A 10,855-nucleotide genomic window follows, 5' to 3' on the forward strand; every position below is an offset into this window, starting at 1 on the left:
CACGCAGACAGAATATTGTATACATAATAAATAAATAAATATATTAAAAAAAAAAAGAAAAGAAAACGTAGGGTGGCTGGGCGGTGGTGGCGCACGCCTTTAATCCCAGCACTTGGGAGGCAGAGGCAGGCGAATCTCTGTGAGTTCGAGACCAGCCTGGTCTACAAGAGCTAGTTCCAGGACAGGCTCCAAAACCACAGAGAAACCCTGTCTCGAAAAACCAAAAAAAAAAAAAAAAAAAGAAAGAAAGAAAGAAAGAAAGAAAGAAAGAAAGAAAGAAACGTAGGGTGGGCGCTAAGGTGGCTCAGTGGGTGAAGGCACCACAAATCTGGCCCCATGACATGCATATGAGAATGTGCTCACAGGTACACGCGCGCATGCACACACACAAATAAATGTAACTTAAGAAAATGAGGCTGGGCCGGGCGGTGGTGGCGCACGCCTTTAATCCCAGCACTTGGGAGGCAGAGGCAGGTGGATCTCTGTGAGTTCGAGACCAGCCTGGTCTACAGAGCTATTTCCAGGACAGGCTCCAAAGCCACAGAGAAACCCTGTCTCGAAAAACCAAAAAAAAAAAAAAAGAAAATGAGGCTGGGCATGGTGGTGCCTTTAGTCCCAGAGAAGTGGATCTCTGGTGAGCTCAGCTCAAGGCCAGTCTTACCACCTCGGAAGTATGAGGCCCAGACTGGGTTTCATGAGCCCCTTCCTCAGAATAAAAACAGCAGCAAACAAAAATCAATCCAACTTTGTGATTATAAGTGAGAGAGAATGAAAGTATAATTTAGGGCTACATGGAGTAGTGACCACGGCACTCTGGGCCGGATGTAGTGTTCACACCTGTGATCACAGCACCCTAGGGGCTAAAGAGGAAGGACTGCCTCAAGTTCGAAGCCAACCTGGACCGAGAAGGAAGAGTCTAGAAACAGCAGAGAGGCTGACCAATATGGAGCAGTGCCTGAATCATCATGCTAACACACTGTAACAGCACGACTTGCTTCCTGTTGTTGTGCTAAACACCGTGACCAAAGACAGCTTGGTGAGTGAAATTTCATCTCACAACCCCAGGTCACAGCCCTTCACTGAGGACGTCGGGGCAGGAACAAAAGCAAAGATCATGGAGGGATGCCTCTTCTTGCACTGGTGATGGAACCTAGGGTCTTGTGCATGTGAGCCAAGCAGTCTACCACTGAGCTATACCCACCCTCGGATAATACTTTGAAAGACAGAGTAAGATCCAAAGTGAGTTATGGCCAGGCATGGTGGCATACACATTTTTTTTTGTTGTTTGTTTTGAATTCTGGGTTTTTGAGAAAGCGCTTCTCTGTGTAGCCCCTCCTGCCTCTGCCTCCTGAATGCCAGGATTAAAAGACATGGGCCACCATGCATGGCTAGGGAAAAAAACAAAAGTTGCAAAAACACTTCCAACCACAGTATAAGGGCAGTGGCTTGCAACCGCCGCTGCCACACCTGCAGGATTTTCTGAGATTTTACTCAAAAAGCCTATCTTTGCTCTTTCCCATCTAAGTCTTGATGGGAAACCCTAAAGTTTGATTCCACCTGGCGGCTAATGACCACAGGTAACTCTGACACTCTCTTCTGCCTTTATGGGCACCATACACATGGGGCTCACAGACATACAGGTAGGCAAATATCCACACACATGCAATAAAATCAATCTTTTAAAATATATACTATAAAATAAAAAGTAAGTAAAGATATATACTAAAATAGAAATAATAGTTTTCTTTAGCCACTGCTTTTCATTGCTTTTTGTTTTGTTTTGTTTTTGAGACAGGGTTTCTCTTTTTTTTTTTTTTTTTAAAAGCTCTGGACAAATATGAACTGCATTCTCAGGGTCACACAGCAAGCACTTCTTTTATTTATTTATTTGTTTATTTATTTATTTATTTATTTATTATGTATACAATATTCTGTGTGTATGCCTGAAGGCCAGAAGAGGGCGCCAGACCTCTTTACAGATGGTTGTGAGCCACCATGTGGTTGCTGGGAATTGAACTGAGGACCTTTGGAAGAGCAGGCAATGCTCTTAACCACTGAGCCATCTCTCCAGCCCCCATGAGACAGGGTTTCTCTGTGTAACTGCTCTAGCTATCCTGGAACTAGACTAGGCTGGCCTTGAACTCAGAGATGAACCTGCCTCTGCCTCCGGAGTGCTGGGATTAAAGGTGTGCACCACCTCTGCCCTGTTATTTTTCATTATTTTGTTTGTTTAATTTTTTTTGTGGGTTTTTTTTTGGGGGGGGGGTTTCGAGACAGGATTTCACTGTAGCTTTTGAGCCTGTCCCGGAACTAGCTCTTGTAGACCAGTCTGGCCTTGAACTCACAAAGATCTTCCTGCCTCTGTTCCCCGAGTGCAGGCGCCACCACCGCCTGACTGTCTGTTTAATTTTTAAAGTTCTTCCGTTTGCTGGAAATCGGGGTGTACTTGTCATGGTATGTGGGCAGGGGTCAGAGAGCAACCTGCAGGATTTTTATCTCCTCCTTCCACCTTGTCTATCATGGAGGCTGAATTTGGGTTGTCGGGCTTGGTGGCAGGTGCCTTTATCTATCCAGTTCTGTATTTAACTGTTTAACAATATAGCTTTTGCTATTTTGTTCAGGCAATCCTCCAGCCTCCACCTCTCAAGTACTGGAATTGCAGGTATGTATGCACCACTATGTCTGGCATCTTTTAAATAAAATACCTACCAGTTATATACTTAATTACATTGTAGACCAGTTAATTTACTTAGCTGATAAACTGTCAAGAGAATTCAGCCATGGCTCATGGCAAACAGAAAATAAGTTTATTTACACACTACAGTAAATGCTGCAGGCATAGCAGTAACAAAAGAACCATCTCTGGCATTTTACTGGTTTTTTATTAAATGTTCCATCAACAAAAATTTACTTTGTGTGTGTGCACTTGTGTGTGTTTGAGACAGGATGTTGCTTTGCAGCCACATCTACCCTGAATCTGTGATCCTCCTGGCTCAGCCTTCCTAATGTTCTGATAACAGGATGGCTCAAATATAATACTTTCATGAAAGGTTAAAGCATCTCTACATGCTGGGCATTGGTGGCGCAAGCCTTTAATCCCAGCACTCGGGTAGACAGAGGCGGGTGAATCTCTGTGAGTTCAAGGCCAGCCTGGTCTACAGAGCTAGTTCCAGTACAGTTAGGGCTGTTACACTGAGAAACCCTGTCTCAAAGAAAAAAAATCTCTACAAAGGATAATCGCAAGGGACTGGGCTGTAGCTCAGTGGTAGAGTGCTTTCTTAGCACACTCAAGCCCTTAGTTTTGGTTTCTTTTTTCCCCGGATTTAGTAATGAGTGTGCCAGAGATTTGCAGGGTAAGAAAATAAGGATCAGGCTGGGGAGAATGCTCGGTGGTTAAAGCATTTCCCTACAAGCACAGAGACCTGAGTTCAAATCCAGGAACCAGCTAGTAGAGGTGGCTGGCTTCTGTATCGCCAGTGCTGGTGTCCTGAGAGGTCTAGATGAACCTGAGCTCCAGGTTCAGTAAGGGAACTTGTCTGGGAAGGAAAAGTAGATAAAGGCCCTTGCTGCCAGGCCTAACAACATCAATCCCCCACATGGTCAGAGTGCAGAACCAACCTCTGGCAGCTGCCTCTGACATCCACATGTGCGCATGTAAGACCTAAATAAATACATGTGATATAAAATCATCACCAAGCAGATGAGCCAACAGTGAGTTTCATTGGGGTTGTTTGTAGGATCCTGAGTTAAGACAGTCTATAGAGCGAGTTCCAGGATGGCCAGGGCTACACAGAGAAACCCTGTCTTCAAAAACCAAAAACAAAATAAAATTAAAAAAAAAAAATAAGAAAAAGGATCAAAAGTTTTCCTGAGGGGAAAAAAAAGAAAACTGTATGAATTCACATTCTGACCTCATCAAATCTGGGACTATGTGTTCTATCCCCCACCTATTTAAGATTTACTTATGTGGATGGGTGTTTCGCCTGCACTATGTGTGTGCCTGATGCCTGCGCAGTTCAAACGTGGACATCACATCCTCGAGAACTGGAATTACAGCAAGCGGGTGTGGGGAACTGAGCCTGGGTCCTCTCTGCAAGAGCGGTCGGTGCTCTTTAACAGCTAAACCATCTCTCCCGGCAGTGGCTACTTAACCATTCCTTCTTACATTTCTTCAGGGTGTGGGTGTGCACATGTGAAGGAGCAGCATTCATGTGTGATCGAGAGGACAGCAACCTGCAGGAGCCGGCCTTCTACCGTGAGTCCTGGAGAAGCCTCTGGCCCTCCACAGGTAGGGGTGCCCATACACATCACACACGATAATAGTGATATATTGGTAAACAGCTAAGAAGCTAAGTAATAATAATAATAATAAAAAGTTAAGAATAAGGATCAGAAATTGTTTCTTTCCTGTCTTTATTACTATACAATGCCAGCTCACAATGCTGTTACGAAACTTATATATAAAAGCCAAAACAAGACAAAAACTTATAAACAAAGCAAAAAATAAATAACAGAATAAGAAAATACTTTTATAAAAAACAAAACAACAACAAAGGGCAAAACAATGATTAGAGTTGTTTTTGACATTTTCCCCCGAAAAGCTAATTTAGTCCACTTCCCTCTCTTTGGGCGAAGGGAGGACTTGAACAAATCTCCATGTTATCCTGGGCCTGTAATCAGCAGAGACTGCCAAGGAGAAGACACAGTCGGGTCAGTAAGGAAGCCTTTAACACAGGCACTTAGACGGACATGCAGGGGGCCTGAGTTCCAGGCTAGCTAGTGATGTAGTCAAGTTCCAGGTGAGCCAGGGCTACAAGGTAAGACCCTGTCACCAAAAAAAAAAACAACACAAAACAACAAAATTACCGAATGAAGGAAACCACTCAGTTTCTCAAAGGGAGTCTGCCTGACTGGCAGCAGCCTACCAGGTGAGGACAGACCTCAAAGATGGACAGACTTTTCTTAATCACATAAGCCTTTTGGGGTCTATTTTTTCCAGGTGAACCAGAGGTTTGAGCTGCTCAGCAAAATTCCTCATGTCGTCAGAGACCATGTCCTGCCCAGCTGGTGCGACAACACTCAATTCCACAAGATAGGAGAGCGACAGGGCCTCTGTGCTGTCTGTGTTCCCTGGGACCAGGATTCGGAAAATCTTGTACACCACAATCTTCATGATGCCCTTACGGAACAAGTGCCCTTTAGCGACAAACTCATGGTCCATACGGAAGCCCATTTCCATCAAGAAGTCCGTGAGGTTCTCCGATGTGGCAATGTCCACACAGTTGCGCACCAAGGCATGGCGGTTCTTGTCTCCCATTTCTGGCTGTCCCAGGTAACGCAGGTGCCAGGGTGCCCCTGCCCTGTCCATGGAGCGCCGAGCCCTTAGAACGAACGGGCTGGCTTGCTGGCCCTTCAGGAGGAATACCATCTCGTGATCAAGGAAAGTCTCGGGCTCCATGTTGTCACACAAACCACGAAGGCGATGAATGAGACTTTCCAAGCTGTGGTCTAAGACACTTCCTGAAGAGGAGAAAAGACAATGAGCCCGGGCTTTCACTAAGGGTCTTGAAACTAACAAAAGATAAACACACACAAAAGAAACAAATAGTTAAGCTGGGCGGTAGTGGCATAGGCCTTTAATCCCAGCACTCAGAAGACAGAGGCAGGAGGATCTCTGTCAGTTCGAGGCCAGCCTGGTCTACAGAGCTAGTTCCAGTTCTAGGACAGGCTCCAAAGCTACAAAGAAACACTGTCTCAAAAAACAAAAACAAGGGGCTGGAGAGATGGCTCAGCGGTTAAGAGCATTGCCTGCTCTTCCAAAGGTCCCGAGTTCAATTCCCAGCAACCACATGGTGGCTCACAACCATCTGAAATGAGATCTGATGCCCTCTTCTGGCCTGCAGGCAGACACACAAACAGAATATTGTATACATAATAAATAAATATTAAAAAAAAAAAACAAAAACAAAAGGAAGGAAGGAGGGAAGGAGGGAAGGAGGGAAGGAGGGAAGGAGGGAGGGAGGGAGGGAGGGAAGGAAGGAAGAGTTCTGTTCACTGTTTCCTATGAACACTCCATGGGATTCTACGGTTCTCTCTCTCCACCATGCGGGTCCCACAGATTGAACTCAGGCTTTGGAGCAAGTGCCCTTTGGTGGTTGGAGTAAGAATGGCCCCCACAGGCTCTTATATTACAAAGTCTAGACCCTTGTCGATGGATGGGTTAGGGAAAGATTTGGAAGCATGTATTTGTTGGAGGAGATATGTCACTGGGAGTAGATTCTTGGGGTTCTGCGTTTTCAAAAGCCCACGCCAGACCCAGTGTCTCTCTGCCAGTAGATAAGGCTGTAGCTCTCAGCTACTGTTCCAGCACCTACCTGCTTACTGCCATGCTCCCCGCCATGATAATCAAGAACCAACCCTCTGAAACTGTGAGCAAGCCTTCTCTGTTAAACACTCCAGGTTGTCCTGGAACTCACTCTGTAGACCAGGCTGGCCTCGAACTCACAGAGATCCGCCTGTCTCTGCCTCCCGAGTACTAGGATTAATGGTGTGCACCACCACCGCCCAGCTAAGACCCTGTCTTTTCTTTTTCTTTCTTTTTTTTTTTATATTTATTTATTATGTATACAATATTCTGTCTGTGTGCATGTTTGCAGGCCAGAAGAGGGCACCAGGCCTTTTTACAGATGGTTGTGAGCCACCATGTGGTTGCCGAGAATTGAACTCAGGACCTTTGGAAGAGCAGGCAATGCTCTTAACCACTGAGCCATCTCTCCAGCCCCCTTCTTTTTCTTTTTAAAAGATTAATTTATATATGTTATGTATCTGAGTGCTTTATCTGCATGTACACCTTTAAGACAGAAGAGAGCATCAGATTCCACTAGAGATGGTTGTGAGCCACCATGTGGTTGCTGGGAATTGAACTCAGAACCTCTGGAAGAGCAGCCAGTGCTCTTAACCACTGAGCCATTTCTCCAGCCCAACCCTGTATTAAAAACCAAAATCAATCAAATAAACAAACAACAAATCACCCCCCCTAAAAGATTCAAGTAAGTATATATAACACTTAAGACACTTGGTACAGAGCAGAAATTTAGAAAAACAGACTCACCAGAACCTGGTGGTCCAGGCCTGCAATTCTAGCCAATAAGGAGTCCAAAGCAAAGACATAGCATGGTCAGGGCTTGCCTGCGCTACATAGCAAATTCGAGACCAGTCTGGGTAATTGAGATTTTCTCAACAGTTTTAAAAAGGACTATGATATAACTCAGTGGCAGATTGCTTGCCTTGGATGTTTAAAGCCCTAGGTTCAATATCAGTACTCAAAATAAAATCCTGTGCACCCCCAAAAATCTATTTATTTTTATTTTTATTTATTTATTTTTTTAATGTTTATTTATTTATTTATTATGTATACAACATTCTGTCTGTGTGTATGCTTGCAGGCCAGAAGAGGACACCAGACCCCATTACAGATGGTTGTGAGCCACCATGTGGTTGCTGGGAATTGAACTCAGGACCTTTGGAAGAGCAAGCAATGCTCTTAACCTCTGAGCCATCTCTCCAGCCCCTCTATTTATTTTTAAAGGCAAGGTCTCGCCCAAGATGTTTTAAGGCCCTAGAAGTTACTATGTAGCTCAGGTTAGCCCTGAACTCAGCAATTCTCATGTCTCAACCTCCTAATTGCTGGTATTACAGACATGAACTATCACAAACAGTTTCACACACACACACACACACACACACACACACGCACACAATTTTGGAAACAGGGTCTCTCTTTGTAGCCCTGGCTGTCCTGGAGCTCACTATGAAGACAAAAATGGCCTCAGTATCATAAGAACCACCTGCTTCTGCCTCCAGAGTGCTGGAATTAAAGGTGTGACCACACCTGGCATTTTATCATAATTTCAAAAAATATAAATTCTGTCATAGGACATAATTCTGTCAAGGCCATAATGCCAAGTGAAGGAAGCCAGTCACAAAACCAGTTATTTCACTTCTAGGGGGCATCAGGCAGCCAATATAGGAAACAGTGGGAAGGTGAGTGGGAAGGGCTAGGGAGGAGAGAGAGAAGAAATGGCTACTGAGTCTTAATTTTTCAAGATGAAAGAAAATAAACAAATCGGGGTTGTGGTGGCCCATGTCTTTAATCCCAGTACTAGGAGGCAAGAGACAGGGTGAGTTCGAGGCCAGCCTGGTCTACAGATGGAGTTCCAGGACAGCCAGCGCTACACAGTGAAACCTTGTATTTAAAAACAAAAACAAGGGGCTGGAGAGATGGCTCAGAGGTAAAGAGCACCGGATGCTCTTCCAAAGGTCCTGAGTTCAATTCCCAGCAACCACATGGTGGCTCACAAACATCTGTAATAAGATCTGGTGTCCTCTTCTGTACTGCAGGATACATGCAGAAAGAACCCTGTATACATAATAAATAAAAATCTTTAAAAAACAAAAACAAGAACAAGCAAGTGTTGTGTTGCACATCTGTAAACCCGCAGGCTCCGGAGGCCAGCCTGGTCTACTTGGTGAATTCCTGGCCTCTGAATCATTCCCGTGCTACCTTCTTTCAAAGATAGTTACTTACTAGGCGGCAGAAATTGTGTAGCTGTCTTTGTTAACTTTACCTCAACTTCCTCTGACCAGAGCAATGCAGGCTCCCCGGCTCACTTACCCTGCAGGAGGTACTCCATCATGTTAATGGTGCCCCCAGTGACTGGCATCATGGTGACTGGAGGGGCCTCCATGATGGCTCTGATTTGGCTCCAGAGGAGAAAACTGGAAACAGATCTTCCGATAGGCTAAGCACGGGACACACCTGGAAGAGTCACATTCGTCCTTAAGCTGGGGTCGTTGGTAGTGTTGCCTAACACATTTGCTGTCCCACCTGCCTTGAAATCAAGACCTGTTCATTCAGAACTTCGAACATCTGGGTTTTTTTTGGGGGGGGGGGCTTTTCTTTTTTTGTTTTTCTGTTTGTTTTTTCAAGACAGGGTTTCTCTATGTAGCTTTGGAGACTGTCCTAGAACTCACTCTGTAGACCAAGCTGGCCTCGAACTCACAGAGATCCACCTGTCTCTGCCTCCATAGTGCTGGGATTAAAAGCGTGTACCATCACCGCGTGTGAACATCTGTTTACACAGCCAATTCCAAGAACGGATGACACAGAAACAGAGAGTTCTGGCCACGGAGATGCGGCATAACCATCCAGTCTCGAGTGCTGAACCCTCTAAAAGGTTCCTCTGTAATTTTTTGTTTTGTTTTTTTGTTTGTTTGTTTGTTTGTTTTTCGAGACAGGATTTCGCTGTACTTTTCGAGCCCATCCTGGAACTAGCTCTTGTAGACCAGGCTGGCCTCGAACTCACAGAGATCCACCTGCCTCTGCCTCCCGAGTTGCTGGGATTAAAGGCATGCGCCACCACTCCCCAGGCTACTTAAGTGATCCCCCAAAAGAAGAACACTTGGTCCCCCTTTCTTCCTCCCAGGGTCGCGTTCCTGCGGCTTCCCGGTTTCCCCCTCGGGGCCACCCGAGAGCACAGATCTCCCATTAAACCTGGATATTTCTTAATTTGGCTTGTTTTGATTTGGCTTGATTGGGAATTTTTGCGTCGTCAGAGAGGTCGCTTAGGAAATATTCCTAACAAGGCCATTCTCTGTCATCTTGAGGCAGCTGTGCAACCTCTTGTTTGGGAACCTACTGTCTGTCTCTTTTTAAATAAGACCAGGAACATTTAACCACTCAGCTCTCCTCCCCCTGCTACGTGGCTCAAATGAAACAACTGACATACAACTAAATTAAAAAAAAAAAAAAGGTGAAGTCACCTTGGGCTAAACAGAGAGGCCCCGTTTCGAAACAAATAAAAGCTGGCCGTGTTGGGGCACATCCGTAATCTCAATACTCGGGAGCTGAGTTAGGAAGACGGCTACAAGTTCGAGGCCAGACTGGTCTACCCATCATTCTAAGGACGCCACGGAGACACAAGGAGAGGCGCCAGGGTACACTTGGGGGTCCGACTAGAACGTCTTTTCAAACGAGTCAGGCGGGAGTCGTGAAGATCAAGTGATTGCACCGGTCCTCCCACGCGGAGATCCCGGGCACGTGTGCACTTACACTAGTAACACGGCTCCGTGCACGCTGTAGCTCTTCGCAAAGTTGGAAGTAAATCCAAGCGTGCACACTCGCAAACCGTATTCCCCAAATACTCAAATCTCGCCGGCGAGGGCCCAGCCGAACCTCCGTAAAGACTGCCTTCCACACTTCCGACAGGAAGCTGTTGGACAGGAAACCTCGCCACTGAACCCGGAGAAGTACGGGTGCCGAGAGGGCAAGGAAGGCGTCCGCCTTCTGGCATCGGCGGGCAAGAACGCATGTGCAAAGTGCATTGCTGCGCTATAATGGGGTCCTATTAAAGAGTGGTGCACTGGGAAGTAGCTGCAGGGCTTACGTCATAGGACAGCTCTAGGATTAGTTGTTTGTTTTTTTTTTTCCTTCCCCCGGCTTCGACTACCTGAATGTTACGATTGGATCTCTCGAAACTGATTGGATACTATATTTAAATTGTGAGCTCAGCCACTGGGGGGAGCGAGGAGGGGAAGAGTCGCATTGAAAAAAGAAGAGTATGTTTTAAATCGGAGACACTCTATGAGATACCTGAAGGTGACCAAGTGACGATGCGCTCCCCAGCTAAGCATAGCATTGTGTCGTTATGGACCTCAGTAGTAACTCTTAATATTTTGTGTGTTTTCAAGAGTCTGGAGAAATAGCTCAGTGCTAGAGCCTTCCCTGGCATGTGCAAGGCTGTAAATTGAATACGGAACAACAGCAAACGTTCAATTTATTGTCCCTACCTCAACT

General features: G+C 45.6%; 1 protein-coding gene across 1 annotated transcript; it reads right to left on the reverse strand.

The window, feature by feature from the left end:
- Window positions 1-4,870: 4,870 nt before the first annotated feature.
- On the reverse strand, window positions 4,871-10,268 carry Med18 (mediator complex subunit 18). Its single transcript, XM_075945956.1, has 3 exons — window positions 10,112-10,268; window positions 8,675-8,818; window positions 4,871-5,520 (listed from the first exon to the last, which is right to left on the reverse strand). Exons 2-3 carry the CDS (start codon window positions 8,745-8,747, stop codon window positions 4,967-4,969), a joined length of 627 nt encoding a protein of 208 aa, XP_075802071.1. The 5' UTR covers window positions 8,748-8,818; window positions 10,112-10,268; the 3' UTR covers window positions 4,871-4,966.
- Between the last annotated feature and the right edge of the window lie 587 nt (window positions 10,269-10,855).

The sequence above is a fragment of the Microtus pennsylvanicus genome, chromosome 13 (assembly GCF_037038515.1).
Source record: "Microtus pennsylvanicus isolate mMicPen1 chromosome 13, mMicPen1.hap1, whole genome shotgun sequence".
Taxonomy (NCBI): Eukaryota; Metazoa; Chordata; class Mammalia; order Rodentia; family Cricetidae; genus Microtus; species Microtus pennsylvanicus.